The 17,382-nt window shown below is 43.2% G+C and overlaps 1 protein-coding gene across 2 annotated transcripts; it reads left to right on the forward strand.

The window, feature by feature from the left end:
• The first annotated feature begins 474 nt into the window (after positions 1–474).
• Positions 475–16,177, forward strand: LOC142571677 (histidine protein methyltransferase 1 homolog). Of its 2 annotated transcripts, none has more exons than XM_075680209.1 (7): positions 475–782; positions 968–1,115; positions 1,192–1,280; positions 1,662–1,733; positions 5,170–5,297; positions 9,756–9,854; positions 15,963–16,177. In XM_075680209.1, exons 1-7 carry the CDS (start codon positions 756–758, stop codon positions 16,123–16,125), a joined length of 726 nt encoding a protein of 241 aa, XP_075536324.1. In that variant the 5' UTR covers positions 475–755; the 3' UTR covers positions 16,126–16,177. The 2 variants fall into 2 exon arrangements, with proteins under 2 accessions (XP_075536324.1, XP_075536323.1); XM_075680208.1 differs by having other exon boundaries at positions 476–868.
• Positions 16,178–17,382: the final 1,205 nt, after the last annotated feature.

A 17,382-nucleotide genomic window follows, 5' to 3' on the forward strand; every position in this document is an offset into this window, starting at 1 on the left:
CTAGAGTCGGTACGTCAGTCTGGCGTCACAGATTTCAAAGCATTTTTTTTTTTTTTTGTAAATGGGCCGAATTGTGCCTCAATAAAGGTTCTTGATACCATACTTGTTAAGTTCAGCCTTTGGCTCTTTTGTAATATAATGCAGTCCAACTTTTGCTGTAATATATTAGGCAAAGACTGGTGCAACGCGGTGCTCCCCATACGACTCCACACAGAATCGACTCCTTAAGTTAATTCATAGCCTCCTATGAGGCTATAGGGTTAATTACAAATACATCTCTCATAGTTTTCTTTTTCTTTAGTGTCCCAACGTCTTGGTACAATTTTGCTTCAGGGTCAAGAACTCTTGTTTGTACAAAAACGTTGGTTAGTATACTGACCTCGACATTGAGCTCCCTGAACACGAGTAGGTCGTGTCCCTGAAGAAACCGACTTCCCACAATAACGAAACCGAAACACCATTTAGTGATTGCTCGCGCCACTGCAGGGCCTATTTAACGATACAAACATGGCGCGCTCCGTGAGCTGTTGCAAGTTTTTTCTTGAAATATTAATGTCGTTTATTCTATGTTAACGCGTTTTCAAACGTGTAGACACCGAGAAATTGTGCGAATTACGCAAGTCTCACACACTTATGGTGTCAGCTGTATACGTTGTGCCAGGATTTGTTTTCTGTGTGAGCTCCCGACAATCGCTGTCACATCTTGAAGAAAGCTCCGTCCGATATGTCTTTCTCATTCAAATTTGATATACCGGATGCTGAAGATGCGAGCCTTAACCAAGGTGAGCATGTCGATTCAGAGTGCAAACACTTGACCAAACCTGTCGCACCTTACGAGGAAGTCTTGCCGAGGCACGAGCATGAAAACGTGAGTGCCGCAATTTTTCAGCGCGCTGTGTTCGAACCTCTGGCGCGGTCGCCACGGTACTCTGTTTAGGGATATTTAATTTATGTTTCAAAATTTCAGCGGCACGAAAGTCTGGAAAGAAGCGTGCTAGACCTGACATCTCTCAAAGTAATATTTCTAATTGGCGGCCAAATGGAAAGCCTTCTCAGGGGTGATGTTCTCGAGGCGACTGAAGGAAATCTGGACATAGTTCCCAGTGTTTATGAAGGTAAGTTAGTGCCTACTTTTGGTTATTGCTGTTGAAATCTGCCATTCTGCTTAAGAACAACTATTCCGTCTTTAAGGTGGTATGAAGGTTTGGGAGTGCTCCATTGATTTGGCGGAGTATATTGAAAACCAGCTGAGCATTGATGACGAAACCAAAGTACTTGAGGTAGGTTGCTCTAATATACGTTAGAGAAAAGACGGGGAATGCGGGAGATGGCAATTCAAGACGATGAGCAAAACGTGAACAAAGTGAATGCAGGAGCCCTGCAGAATGCAGGCTCCTGCATTCACCTTGTTCACGTTTTGCTCATCGTCTAATATACGTTAGTAATTCTACCTGAAGGTTTAGTGGGAAACAGTTAGTCTGTGGCAAGTTTTTAAGTGTTTTCATGGTCTTGTATGTCTTTTTATCACAGAGTCGGTAATGAGATCAAGAATAACGGTAAATGCCTCGTCCTGCAGTAATAAGCGAGCTTTCAAGTCCGCGATGTGCGAATAGTGTTGTGCTTAACGTTTCAAAATCAGTGCAACTATGGTATTTTTTCAGCTTGGATGTGGTGCAGGCCTTCCAGGTCTCGTGGCATGCCTCAAAGGCGCATCTGTGGACTTCCAAGACTATGTGAGTTAAGGCAAGATGACAGTGTTGTAATGAGAGCTGTTGCTCTCATGCCTTCATAAACTTTATAAAAAGTAATAATTTATCCAACGCAGTTGGAATCTACATTAAGGGAAGCTGTCTTGAATTGTTTCAATTGATTGTCTGAAATAAACAAACTTCAAACAAAGTTCTATGCCAACAGACACATGATGTGTGCAGTGGCATTTTATTTCACTACATGCAAGGAACTTTCCACTTTTTTCTCCCGTTGCAGATGTTTGTCATTTAGCTTCACAATAATGCAAAAGTAACTTTGTGTTCTGCAATGCATTTTGCAACATAGCAAATATGGGGTTGATTGTCAAGCTACTTCTTGACTTTAAGAACACACTTTGGTCCCGCAACACAGGTACAAGTGCCACACACTCCCACAACGCATGTTTTTATATGCTTGGAATTACCCACGCTCTGCCACCCACATGTGGGACCATGAAGACCCATATGACTGCAGACTGCATTAGCTCCAAGACCGGCCCAGTTTACTCTATGAGAAACTGACTGAGCAGCCACGCCAAGTTGGGGAGCTAAGCAAACGAAGTTTGGCTTTAGAATAAGCTTTTTATGGTAAAGAAGTGCCATCCCAGCAACGGCAGTGCAACAGCAATGCCTGCTTCTTCTCACGCCACTGCCAGATTTAATGAGAAGCTGTTATTGGTTTACATTATATCATTTACACGAACTTACTACTTGCAATGCTAATCATGCTGGTGCCATGTTTGAGGAATCAAAGTACTGGCATTGCCTACCACGGTGGCTCAGTCACATCCGGCTGCTGAGCACAAGGTCATGGGTTCTGTTGGCTGCTCTGGCCACCGCATTCTGACGGGGCCTGAATATGAAAAGTATTATGCCTGAAATACGAAGAGTATTGAGAAGTGTCCTGGGCACAACTTTGTTGCAATGGCTATCCATCAAGTGGCCAAGCTCTATGGGGAAGTGTCTGTTACGGATGGAGTGCTATCGCTTTAATTTATTTAAAGCTGTATACCCCTTGTGTCACCTTGGTACATTTGTTCTGGGTCATTGACAAATAACTGGCACATTTCCGATATCACATATAGAGTGCTGAAATTGTCTGTTCAGATCCAGCGGCACATACCCAGTAGTTACCTCCTAGGCCAGACAGCAGCAAGTTGTCTATTCGGGCTCATACCCAATGGCCCATGTCTGCTTGGCAGGACAGCAGCCAGCACGTACCTATCGTCCCAAGCTAGTAGACAAGTTGGGTCATTTGTCAGTATACCAGGCTATCAATTGGCTGTAATAGAATGCCATAACATGTGCACAGGTGATGAAGCTCTTTATCTCACATGTTGACGGACTGAACCAGCATAGCGCTGATGTGCAACATAAAATACCGCTGACTGCATATTCAAGCGTTTCATCTGTTTGCTTGAAAGGATGTGACGTATTGAATGTTCTGACACATTAATATTTTTTTATGTATGCACATTAACAGTGTGTACAGACAGCATAGACTGATTTGAGTTGAAAGGACAGGAATTGAGTATTAAAAGTTACAGGAAAGCTTGAATGTTTCTTGTTTGCTTGATTTATATATTGCAAAAGATATATTTAAGCCCTATATATTTGTGAACCATCTAACAGCAATTGATGACAGCTACATGACAGATTGATCGCAGCTAAATTGACAGAATGCCTTAGCTTGTGTATAGTGATGTACGAATGAGCTCGAGAAGTGGGCAAATATATGGTGGGTATCTTAAAGATAGCCAGGTGAATATTGAGGATCACTCTCAAACAGTCATGCTTAGACAGTCATGACTGAAGCCAGCAAGGAGACCATTGATGCTTTCATTAAAGGGGACCAACTTGTATAGTGAGTGTGTTTGAAATAGAGCACAGGGCAGGTTAGGAGAAAATTGAAAGCTTAGGCTGCCAAGAAATAAATGTTGCTCAGTACCTTGTAACACTGCAGAATCTCCATTGTCCATTGCGCGATGAGTGTCCTGCAAGAAAAGTGATCTTGCAGGGAAGTGCTTCTGTACCTGCCTCAAATATGAGGCCAATTTGAGACACCAGTGGCTATACATACAGTAGTGGGTCACTGACTGTACAAGGCTGAAATAAAGTTTTATTGGAGGGGTGTTTTTAAGGGGCTTCCCGATCAGTTGGAAAGATCTGTGCAGGGAAATGGAGGCTGGAAAAATAAGCAAAAGTCAGAAAAATAAGGTGACAGAAGTTTTTCTTTCAGTAATGCAGTGTAATTTGCGAAAAGTCATTGCTTATTACTTTCTGTGTAATTACTTCTGTTTAGTGTTGTTGTGAGAAAGTGAGAGTCGCTGTCTCGAATAAAAAGCTGGAAATGTTAGTTTACCTTAAAGGGGCCCTCAAACAATTTTCGAACATAGTAAGAAAATGTTGCCAATCTTTTAGTAAGGCTTCTGTGAGCATGTGAGCCAAATATTATTGTACGACATGCAGCAGGGAATGTACAATCTCGCATCAAAAGCAGTGAGAAATCGCTTTGTGGCTCTCCTTCGCAATGTTATCATGCAGCGTCATCGCAAGTAGCGAAGCCCACAACAGTTATTGGCTGATTTCATGACTGCAAGAACATTTTAAGTAATACAATTATTTCTCAACTAAGTAGGTAAAAAATATATATGTCTGCAATCTAAAAAAATACAGAAACAACATTTCATCTTTGTGCTACCAGTCTGCACACTACAGTTGCGTATTGCTACATCTTCTGCACACTTGCCCCAAGATGAAGAGCCCCTAGCTAAGACACCACTGCTGTCATAGGGTGCTGCCACAAGCCGTCTTGCCACCGAGGCCTGTGTGGAAATGAGTAGAGAAAAGGGGCTGGCTCGCAGGTCCGACAACTATGTTAACTGCTCTTATGCTTGACAGATTAGAAAAATTTTCATGGCAGGAAATTTGTGAGGTGACATAATTTAATAGTGATGTAATTCTGCGATTAGTTAGAATAGTGTTCCAGGGCCCCTTTAAGACTTGGCACGGCAGTACGTGTGTAGGGTAAAAATTAAGGCGATGCGTACTATTGTGATGCAAAAAGAAACATGTCCATTTAGATTAAATATGCAGTGAGCAATAGCAGCCACAAGTTACTAAAACTTTTCCTTAGAATTAAATGGTTACTTCATTGACTGTTTTTATCAGCTACACTACTGAACTCATTTTAATGTAGGTGCTTTTATTTCAGCCAGATGCATGTACAGCATAAGAATGTGAGACCGTAGTTGTTTTATAACAACTTATTTTTTTTACCCCTTAAACTCATCGGAGCAACATGTGAAAATGTTGTCTTTTCTTGCAAGTTGTTAACCAGATTAATGGAAATGTGCATTATTATGCCAACCACTTCTGCTAGTGTTTTGTAACATGTCTTGTTTTCCTTCTCTTGTTTCAGAACAAGCAGGTGCTGGAGCTTATCACCATACCCAATGCCTTTGCTAATATTGGTGCACGGGTGAAGGAAAGGTGCCATTTTTTTGCAGGCGATTGGAGTGCATTGGTAGACAACATCTTGCCTGCCCAGTAAGAGCTATTTTGGATTTTGTTATATAGCTCATGTCCATTCATTTGCAACTAAGTTGCACGACAAACATTCTTGAGGTGCAATGTTTTTACAGTTATCCATACAATTTTTTCCTACACAAACACAGTAGAACCTCATTGATACGTTCCCGTTACGTACGTTTTCCCTTCACCAACGTTCACAATCGAGTACACAAAAGAAATCACTCAATAGAGTTACGCTCATTTTTTACCGGTTCATACGTTCCCGGAAAACACAATTTTTCAGCACGAATATTCAGTACGTCACCAAACTGCGATCGTATGATATGTTTTCTGGCCACTAGATCTCGTGTAAACAAGAAAATACTCGAGGCGTGTGCGATCGAGAACAGTATATAGCTGCCTGCTGCGGCAGCTTCACCACAATACTCGCCCGCCCGTCTCACATGAAAATGCTGGTGCGCACTCAGTTTCGTATTTTAGTACCAGCAAATCACCCGCCATGGTTGCTTAGTGACTACGGTGTTGTGCTGCTAAGCACTAGGTCGCAGGATCGAAACTTGGCCATGGTGGCTGCATTTCAATCTAATCTAAAACACAAATGCACTTATATTTAGGTGCACATTAAAATACCCCAGGCGGTCCAAGTTTGTGGAGTCCCTCACTACCGCGTGCCTCACAATCAGATTGTGGTTGTAGCACGTAAAACCCCATGATTTAATTTTTTAAATTACCAGTAAATCTTCGCCGGGGTCGTCACATGCAGCATTCACAGCTATCACTGCGAATCCTGTTGTGATAAGCACCTTAAATTATCTGTTTCACGTGAAAATGGGTGGTGCCATCCGAAGAGTAATGCACGCTTTTAATGGGTGATAACCGAAACACGCCGCCATTCCCTGCTGTAGACTGCGATCGTATATGTATTCTGGCCGCTAGATCCCATCTGAACAAGAAAAGGCGTGAGGCGCATATGATCAAGAGCAGTATATAGCTGCTCGTCTCACATGAAAACGACGGCACGTACAGTTTCTTATTCCAGCACCAGCAAATCTCCGCCCTGGTTGTCGCATGCCACATTCACAGCTATCACTGCCAAACCTGCTGCGATAAGCATCTTCACCTATCTGTTTTACAGAGCGTGGTGTGTAGTGCCATTGGTAGCGTACTGCACGCTTTCAGTAGGCGATAATCCAAACGTGCAGCGTCCAGTGTCGCCCACCAGCTCGATTTCGTTTCGGTTTCCTGTTGCCCTCTTAATACAACACGCAATAGGAAAACAACAAAACGCATCTCAAGCTGCCGGAACACCACCAGCTCGATGTGCACCGGTATCTTGTGCTACAATGATCCGCGTGACGCTTCGCATTACATAGATGTCAATAATAGTTGAGTCTGACACATTTTTTAGTTAGTTCGGATAGTACATTTTCCCGGCTAGTACGTTTCTTCTCGCAATTTTTTCAAAAAGTATGGACGAGGTTCTACTGTATATATGTTCAATGAAACTCATTGCTGGGACAGTTGGTCCTGTGTGCTGAAGAAAAAAATGTGGCGCTATATAAACAAGGATGACAAGGGAGAGACACGAAGTGGTGCAAGTACAAATCTCCCTCTCCTCATCCTTGTATGCGTATGTTACACTAATTCTTTCCTTCAGCATAGATATTTGTTGACCCATTAGAACACCCTAGCATTTGTTTTAGAAGAACATTCATTTTACTGGTCACCTTGTATTATCCTTGTGAATCAGAGTATTCTCAGTGAATGCAGTTGTAAGGCTTGTGGAGTCCAAGCCCTCACTTCATGGTCCCGGCTGGTCCAGTGTTCCCCTTGAGCCTCTTTCTTGGCCACAATGTTGCTGTAGTTGTCCTCCAGTGTGGTTCGCAGCAGCATTTACCACAGGCGTCAGACTTGTGCATATTATGTAATGGTGATGACAATTCACAAACGAATATTTTTTTCCTTCCTTTGATCGAATGGTTGGTCAGTCAACACAGAGTGCCCCTGAGCAACAAAACGTTCATCTTTCCTAATGAGGCTCACATGCTGGACTTTTCACACGCAAGCCATATCTTCTAACCACATCACCGCGACCGTACCACGGAAGTGACAAAATAGCGAAAGCATATTGTGCAGCTTGATGCATATGCAAAAAGGCAATTGGACGGGCTACTCTGCACGTCTTCATGCAGGTCTAGAGTTTGTTGTGTGATGCCATGAGCAGCAGTGAAAAGACAAGGACCACAGCCTTATGTTGCAAGCATTGAAATGCTGTGCACAAATGACGAGGCAGATATTTTTGTGCATTTACATTCCTCACATTATGAAAATTATGCACATCTTAGAATCTATGGGAAGCAAAGCTTTCATGAAGCGGTTAATCAAACTTTATAAATTTCTTTCCTGCATCTTTGGTGTAAATCAAACTGGTGCACATGTGCTCTTGCGTACCCGTGCTGCACAGTGTGACACATGCTGATCATCTGAAAGAGCTAGTTGGCATTGGCACAATAGAAGCATATGTGCAATTGTGGCCTGATGGTTCGAGCATCAGGCCGCTGTGCTGGGGGACCGAGGTTCAATCCCACCATCAGGCACGTAATTCAATCTTTCTTAAAGTGTGAGCCATTCAGCAAGAAAGCAGCAGCACCCAGCAGCCATGGTCAGGAAAGTCCGGGAGTGCTTGCTAAGAAAGCTTCGCTTTAATATCAAACCTGAAGCAGGATGTCAGAGGAAATGTCAGTGGCTGAACAGTTTCTGCACCTCGTAATGTAATGTTAACATACTGTAAATGACAAAAACGCATTGTGAGGTACCACTGCATATGCACTACACATTTATCAGAGAAAAGATGGCCTTCCCTCAACCATCACCATTGCACTTTGTTCACCCTCAGAAGTGAAGCTCACAAAAATTGCCATTACCACTCACTGGAGAGGATGGAGAACCCAAAATGTTGAAAAGTAACACCCACATGGGCATCCAGGCATGACAGAAAGATCAGCATGCATGTGTTGCCCGCTGCGGCAGCTCAGTTGTTATGGCATTGCATTGCAGAGATCAAGGCTTCAGTTGTGATCCTGGCCGTGGCGGTTGCATTCCGAAAGGGGCGGAATGCAAAAATGTTCGTGTACCATGCATTGGGTGCACTTTAAAGAACCCCTGGTGATTAAAATTAATCCGGAGTCACCCACTGCTCTGTCTCATAATCAGAATGTGGTCTCTGTACATAAAGCCCCAGAATTTAAAGTGTGCATGGTTCTGGGATCTGCATCATACATGCTTACTACCATGTCCATGTGTCGCCTGCTAAGATGCTTTTTAGTGGCTGTTAACAGAAAAATTTGACATTTATCAGCCCTGCATCTTTGTGAAAGTCGTATGTGCAATTACTTTATGATCAATTTATCCAAACAGAAATTTTATTGCAGTAAGCATGCAATGAAATTCTATCTGGTCAGAACCCCTGATCAGGATGCTGCAAAGTCATTTATGTTACACCGAACATACAAATTTTCCACATATTGCACTCCTGCTATTTTTGTTAAAAAGGGAAAACGTAGCAGCTGAAGGTTACAAGTTTCTGTCATAAAATAGATTCTGATGTTGCAGAATTAATATTTTGTCTGTTGCTTTTGCCATGCAGACAACAATATACTGGTGACCTCAAGATAGCAAGGGTCAGACAGGCAATATTTTCCTGCAGTGTAGATGTGGTTTTTCTTACTGATGAAGTAATGTGCTTTCAGAACTCTATATTCATTAGTTTTGCTGTAATAGATTGATTGTTGAAAGAGAAAATCAAGGTAAAAGTTCAATTTTTAGAATATTGTACTAAAAAGATCCCAGGTGCAACTTCTGCTGCTCCAACGAGGTAAAGGCCTTAGTCAGGAAGTTTACGCCCTGCCCTCCTTTTGCCTTACGTTGCGGGCAAACCTTATCTTTGTTTTGCCTAAATAAATAACATACAAAATGGCGTTGAACAAAAAACCCCGGAACTGGTATGTCATTGTGACATCACGGATTTCAAAATATTTTTTCATATTTGAGAGGTTGTGGCCCAATAAATGTCCCTGTTACTTGGCAAGTTACGTTTCGGTTCTTTTAGAAAAGGTTCAAGTCAATCTGTACCTACAAAAACATTAACCAGGTCCCCAAGCAGGTGCTCTCAAAATTCATGATGTCGCAGTGAGCTGTTGCGAGAACTCCAAGGCAGCATCGCCACCCATCTTTCGTATTTGCATCTTTTCTGGCCTACTATGCCTCTTTTCAAAGTAAGAGTGGCTTTTTTGGCATTTCAAAAAGTTAATTTACTAGTACCGCTCAAATAACTTTTCTCTTTAGGTCCCTTTAAGCTGGTTGCAAGCCTTGCATCAAGCTCCTGGATAGAAATTTTATGCATTAATGACATTCTTTCTAAGAGGCACCTGTGAACGTGAGGTAGTGAAATGTCGTTACCTTTTTGCTTTCCAGGTATGATGTCATCCTGACAAGTGAAACAATTTACAACACTACCAGTTACCAGTCCTTGATCGCAGTTCTGAAGAAGGCAATCAGACACTCTGGCATTGTGTATCCTTTGTTCCCATGTCTAGCTCCCGTGAAATATTTTGCTTGACAAGGCTATTGATGTCCTTAAAAAGCGTGTGATCAGTCTTTTTTTAGGGTACTCCACCACGATGCCAATATTTTGAGCTTCTCAGGCAGTGCCGTGAACTGTGCAGGTAAATGTGAATTAGTAACATTGACAACAGTAGATAACATTAAATGAGCAGAAAACACGCGTGTGGATTGCAGAACATACAACAGGAGCCCAAAAGTGAATGAGAATATTTTTATTCAGATGAAGGGTACCTTACCAACGCTTGCCACTGGGTATGTGTACTACATTACCATCCTCATCAGTTGGCCAAGCAGCATCCTTGTGTAAAGTTTTGTCTACTCACGCGTTGCTCTCTTTTGAGCCTATGTTGCCCTCTGTGTCTGTTTTGTGATGTCAGGCATCAAAGAACAACATGTGTATATTAAGTTCCATTATTTGTTGGGAAATATTTTTATATGGAAGAGCGTGTTCACTTGAAGTTTGTACCACAAGGTCAGATAGTCAACCAGCATTTGTATGTTAAAATGCCCAAGCTTGATACCCTTCTAAGAAAACGCCTCAGTTTCTGGAATTCGGGAAAGTGGCTTGTGAATGAAGACAATGCTTCCACCCAAACACCACTGAGTGGGCAGTGCTTCTTGACAAAAATGAGGTGACAGAGCTACCGTAACTCACTCCTCTCTACTCCCCAAATCTTGTCCCTTGCAACTTTTCATCTTGAAGTCTGAAACATTTTCAAGACTTGAAGGAAATAACGGAGAAACTGACAGACAGTTTGGAAGAGTTGCTGAACAGTTTTCAACCATGGATAAGGCGGTGGGATAAGCCCATTGCACCCCACAGTGGCTTCTGCATCGACAGGTGTTTGATGTGTTGCGATGCCATGTACCCGAGCACATGAAGGTTGGACCCTCCTGCGTGTAGCCATGCGCGGCTTAGCCATGTCTGGGGAAAGGGGGATCCTGGGGGTTGAGCTGATGCCGGGGGTTCGGACCTTCAAGGCCCCCCGGCGGAGGCAACACACCTCTTTGGCCTCTGCTTCACATAGATGGCACCTCCAGACTGACCCACCTGGAGGAAATTGGCAGTTGCCTTTTCCTGTCCTCCTTTTTAACCTTTGTCTTTCTCCCTAACTTTCTATCTCTCTTGTCTTCTACTCACTTCCTTCTACTTCCTATTTTCAGGGTGGCAAGGGTTAACCTTGTGTGGGTAGCCCACCTTGGGTCTACCATATTTAGTCATAGCAGTAACATACAGCTGGCACTTACAGGACATGTTTTACGCTTTCTGTGGCATCCCTTGCTGGGCTTCATGGTAGTTTGCTGGCATTGCTGCTGAACACTGAAGACGCTTTATGGATAATTCCTTTCCAAGACTGCCTTATTATTATTAGGTATTTCAATTGCTTGGCCACCACGGAGAAAAATTTCCCAAGTACCATGTGGTACACTCTGAAAAACCAGAAAAGTGTGCAAGAGTCATCTCACCTTTCCTTGCTGCAAAATTTCGTGAGTGATGCCATAGGCCCAGGTTACAAACCTGCGAAGCTAGCTAGTGGTGACCTTCTTTTGGAACTGTGAGATAAAAAACAGTATTATGAAAAGCTACAGAACATCGTCAGTTTTAGGGCCATTCCAGTTACCATGACTCCACACAGAACTATGAGCACCATCCGCAGCGCTATTTCTGCTGATGACCGGATGGAGCTGACAGAGGCCGAACTTTTGGGAGATTGGAAAGAGCAAGATGGGTGATCAATGTAAAACAAATTAAGATGAGGCACGACAGGAAAGAAATACAGACAAAGCACCTTGTTATCACGTCCAGTTCAAATGTGCTGCCCAAGACAATCGAGACGGGCTAGGTGTGTAAAGATTAAGGTCAGACCGTATGCCCCGAACTCTCTGTGGTGCCTTAAGTGCCAGTGATTTGGTCACAGTTGACAGGATTGCCGAGGCCGCCAAACTTGTGCAAAATGCAGTGCCCACGAACACTCCTCTGAAGACCATGAAAACTTCTCCACTGTGCGAACTGTGATGGATGCATGCCGCATACTTGTGGTCCTACTCGTCATAGAAAAAAGAAAAAGAAATTGTGACAATCAAAGTAAAGAAAAACATTTCATTCAGAGAAGCACACAGGCAGGTATCCTACCTGCCAAAAAACAGCTTTGCTGATGTAGCGCGTTAGGGGGCAGCGCCACAACAGTCTCCGGTGGCTGTCTGGCCCACACAGAGTGAGCCAGCAGTGACACCATCCGCCCCCTCGGCGGCTGCGGTTAGCACTGCTCCGCCATCTCTGAACAAGGGGCCATCAACCTCCGCGCTGGTGGCCTCAAGGGTCTCGTCCCTTGCGAAGAGGCCCTCTCATCAAACAAACCGCTCACAAGAGCGGGTGTCCAGTGCCTCGGAAGAGGTGATGGACACAAAACCCGTTCAGGCAGTGCCCTTAGTGCCGAAAGAACGACACAAATCTCTCGGCCGCTCCAGAAAAGATCAACCTTGCATCACAGTGCCTAGAAAGGGCTTTGTGAGCTAATTCCTTTTTCTTAAATACACAGTGCAAAAACCACGTTCAACATGGATACACAAATATTACACTGGAATCTCAGAGGTCTCCTCCACAATCTTGATTAAAGAACTCCTACATAAGTACAATCCAAAGGTGCTGTGTGTTCAAAAAACACACTTCAAGCATATACTAATCTTCTCCGACAATATGCTTTTTCGTAAAGACCGCGATGACACTGTCATGTCATCCGGTGGTGTGGCTATCATAGTCGACAGAGGTGTTGCCTGCTGGGAATTAAAACTTTGCATGCCCCTAGAAGCAGTAGCTGTCCGACGGGTGCTGTTTGACAAGCTAGTCACTATCATCTCTGTAGACATCCCTCCTAATTATCAACTTAGTAAAATTAAATTTCAAAATTACATAGATGAACTTCCGGCGCCATACATAGTTGTTGGAGATCGAAACGCACAAAACAATTTGGAGGGGGGGGGGCGGGGGGACTCTTGCTGTGATACAAGAGGACAGCTAATAGAAAACATCCTATTCACTTCAAGTGCCTGCTTGTTTAACAAGAAAGAAGCATGCATTCCTTGCCCACGCATTCCTTGTCCGGGCAAGCTCTCACCTGAATTATAACTACGCCTCGGTAAGCTCAAATCAAAACGCACCTAGTGCCTCAACGCACTCGCTTGTCCGCGAGGAGTTCATAACTCAAAAGACTGCTCAGCGGCATTCAATTGGACATTAATACTTTTGCATTCGCAACTCGTAAGAAGTGCATAGGTATCCCGGGATTTTTTGCACCCATGCTTAGTTGTAGCAATTGTGCCTATCTACCTATAAAGACCTGTATCTTCTATATTATGCACTCCTGATTTTTTTATGATGATAAATCTTGAAACATTCGCATAAGACATGTTCATTCTGAAATTTGAAAAATTTCTTGTCTTTTGTACTCCATCACATCACTGCACCCATTACAAATACAAAGGCAGATGGCTTACTCTTTAGCATACAGTGTGCTACGGTTTGGTACCTCTATTATTTCTGTTGCTATACTTGGCGAACTAAGGTTGACTCCCTTCTGAAAAGTTCCAGCAAGACCCATCTCAAGGTGAATGCAGCCGTTACTGCGATGAGGATTGAAGCAGTGCACCGACACACTGTATTGTAACCGCCGAAACTCCTGAATGCTCTCTTCTGCTGCCCTCCGGACAAGTGAAGCATGTGTGAATATATCTTCATACTAGAGTGTCTGAATGTTTTGTGATGGGGGTTCAATTCCTCCCATCACAAAAGAAATTTAAATGACCTTTTTTTGTCATTGAAGAGCGGTACATACGCAGTGACACATGCAGTGGCACATTCCCGGTGACCCGAGTCGGTGTCAAAGTGGTTCATAAAAGAGCAGCAAATATCCAGTGACATGTACCCAATGACCCAAGTTGGTTTTAAAGAGGTTTATTGAAGAGTGCAGCATACCCAGTGGCACACACCTAGTTGCACATACCCAATGACCCAAATTGACATGAAAGAGGTTCATTGAAGTGTGGCACATTCCCACTTTCACATATCCAATGATGCAAGTTGGAGTGAACTACGTTTATTGAAGAGCGGCACATACCCAATGATGCTGGTTGATGTTAAAGCAGTTCATTTAAGAACGGCACATACCCAGTTGCACATATTGTTGCAAAGTCGGAGGCTCCAAGCAACCACGAAGGTTCCATGGCTGGTGCAGTGCCAGGCGCCGGGAGAAAAAGAGCTCCAGACCGACGTCCAAGAGATGAGAAAGCTATATGTACAAATTTAAATGATGGTTATTTGCAAGAATGGCTCCACGACTCTCAGAGCCCGCTACGTGCCAAAGTCTTGACGTGTCCGAGCCTCCTCTTCCACACTCCAGCTTTCCTTCTTAAACAGTTCATTCCCCCCTTTCACTCGAGGGAATTCACTGTTTTTCTCGGTCAATTGGAATTGTCGCACAGTCTGCTAAACTCCATCCATGGTGTTGCACCACCCCGCTGGACTCCGCCTCTGGCATACAACCTGTGACCCACCCTCAGTGCAATGAAGATGCAATTTTATGTGAAACCAGGGTTGATGCTGTTCCCACAAAGTCGTTAGCGTAGGCTCTTTGCAACAATTAGTAAGTTGCATATGGCCGAAGACCCCTTTACTGTTTGCGGTCCTAGAACTCGTCTCATTGATCAGCTCCAAGTTGTTGAACAGACAAAAATGCAACGCATAATCGCTGGTCAATTATCTTGACATGGCACTGGTTTCGTTGCCAGCTCTTCAGCATCAAAAAGACGAAGTGTGAATGGCATTCCGAAGCTGCACGCTCCCTGGTGTGCATCTTTGTCTAGAAAGACTGCCAGGCGCTACAGCATTCCATAGCTGCACGTTTGTTGGTGAAGCATCGTTTGTCCGGAAGGACCACAGGCACAACAGTACCCAGTGATTCACATCATTAAGGTTCATTGAAATGTGGCACATACCTAGTTTGACATGTACAGTGATGCAAGGTGGGATGAACAATGTTCCTTGAAAAGTGGCACATAAGCAGTGGCGCATACCCATAACACGGGTTGCCATGAAACAGGTTAACTGATTAGCAGCACATACACAATGCCACATACCCATGGCCCAACTTGGTTTCGAACCCAGTTTTCTCATCACAGCAGCCCAATACTCTAACTGTTAGACCATGAGCCACCCAGTAACCCAAGTAGGCGTGAGTACGGTTAGACAGGGACAGGCAGACAGATAATAGACAGCCCCTGGAAAGTGTGTGAAGTATCCTAATAATGCCAATTGCATTAAAAATATGTTAAAATCTGTTATGTATGGCTTGCACAAGAACCATGACCAGAGTGTATTTTTAATTGTGAAATCTTGATTTATTGTTTCAATAATCAATTGTAATAAAATAAATCTGGACAAGAGAGTTCTGCCCTGCCTATAGGCTTGACCAAGAGTTCCGTCCGCGACCACGTCTTGTTGTTCCTCGTGTGTGCACCAGGTACGAGAAGCATATTCACGAATATTACATTCCACTCCTTCTTAATCATTTTCATTCTAGAGATGTTCTTCCTGAACGGCCGCAAAGCTGTGAAAAAAGCTTTTTTGAAGTTTTTGTATTTAGATCTATTGGTATATATCAAATTTTGTTGATTCTGTTTCGTGTCTCCAGTTGCCAGACGCTGCCTCCCAAGCCCTCATTTGGCTTTAGCAAGCCTGCTATTGTATACTGTTATTGTTTTCTCATAACCATTGCTATTATCAGGTTACTAACCATGAAAATAATATTGATTGCACAAGCATGTTGTAGCTGAAAAGAGAGCTGGACCTTGTAGCTAGCCAACACTGAACCTGCATTTGTAGGCACTATCAAAACCTGGCTGAAACCTTCATTCCAGTAATCCATAATTAATGCTCATGCATAAGAAGGCTTGGTCAAGGTTTAAAGAGGAAAAAAGGCATTTGCCTGAAATATGGTCAGCAAGTTATCGCTCAGTCATAGTGATGCTTAAGAAAAGTTATCCTTTACAAAACACCAATAGGCTTGTTGCTGCCAAAACTTGCTACTTTGGAGTTGGAGGTGGCACAAGGTTATTTGAAGATGCTTTGGCCATAGATGGATTTTTCACATCTCGTGTTGTTTTCATCATGGACTCTGGTGTACAACGAGAAATACTGGAATTGCGTGCTGCGTCTCCACCCTGACATTACCCACAGGTATGCAATAAACACTTTTGTACAGAGCATCCTGCGGAAATATGATGTCCAATGTGTCCTTTTACACAACTTGAAGACTTTCATGCACAGTATTCAAGGCAGTAAAGGTCTGATGTACCAAACTGTGTAGTAACATGAGTAAAACACTAGTGTGTATCTTAGAAAAATATAGCAAGAGACACCCACACATAAGAGTCAGTTGCTGTGCTTGTTGAAACAAGATTTGTACCACAAATTTATCTAGCTGTTACTGTGGTCTCGTGCTTGTTGCTTGCTGTTTTAGATATGCTTTCACAAACGTAGGTAAATGGGTAAAAGGAACATTAAAAGTTATGTATGGAAAGTGAACCTCCTGCTGAATACTTTATTTCTAAATTATGGAAGTTTATAGTATACAGTAGACTCCCCTTATGACATACCTAGTTAAACTGAACTTTCAGATATGAGGAACAATTTTTTGACCGTTTGGTTGGTTTCTTGTAGACTCAATGCAAAAAATTATCCGCTTAAACACAAACTGCACATTGGGTTAAGCTGAACTTCTGTGGCCGCAATTGATGCCGGCTACTTAGCTCCACAAGAGGACAAGAGTGGTAGACTTGGTGGAAGCGATTCTTCTGGCTACACAAGAAACAAATGGTGTTCCCTTGGACATAAACAGCTATGGCAATGTCAATGCTGACACAGAAACCTGCAGGGCTGATCCTGTAGGGCTGATCCTGTAGGGACAATAATTTCAGGAGGTCCTCGAGGTGCCTCTGCAGGCTTGCGATTATGATGAGCACACTGCACAGGGCTTACAAGAACCAGTGGCGTGCACTCATGATACAGCTAATGCCTTCAATATTTTGGTGCATTCTTTTGACGTGTAAGCACTGAATAATTTTTGAGCAAGCTTGGGAAATTTCGACATTTCTGACAGCACCAGATTTCTACAGCACCAGCAAACAACAATTATTCAAGACCTAAAGTAAGAGTGCATAAAGCAATATGTTATGTCACACAAATTCAAGAATTTTTTTTTAACGTTTCTGTTTGGTTTTAATGCTTTTTCATTTATTATGTTGTGTCACACAGATCTGGGTGCCCCAGAAATAGCAGATAAGTACCCGTCTTGGTTGCTCAGTGGCTATGGTGTTGGGCTGTTGAGCACGAAGTTGCAGAATCGAATCCTGGCCACGGCGGCCGCATTTCGATGGGGGTGAAATGCGAAAACACCCGTGTACGTAGATTTAGGCGCACGTT

This window comes from Dermacentor variabilis, chromosome 2 (genome assembly GCF_050947875.1).
Source record: "Dermacentor variabilis isolate Ectoservices chromosome 2, ASM5094787v1, whole genome shotgun sequence".
Lineage (NCBI taxonomy): Eukaryota > Metazoa > Arthropoda > Arachnida > Ixodida > Ixodidae > Dermacentor > Dermacentor variabilis.

Bases quoted from the DNA above. Each gene is read 5' to 3' on its own strand.
- LOC142571677 (XM_075680208.1), top strand. From the start codon at position 725: ATGTCTTTCTCATTCAAATTTGATATACCGGATGCTGAAGATGCGAGC. The intron at 869-967 runs GTGAGTGCCGCA...TCAAAATTTCAG, and splicing joins CGAGGCACGAGCATGAAAAC to CGGCACGAAAGTCTGGAAAG. The intron at 1,116-1,191 runs GTAAGTTAGTGC...TCCGTCTTTAAG, and splicing joins AGTTCCCAGTGTTTATGAAG to GTGGTATGAAGGTTTGGGAG.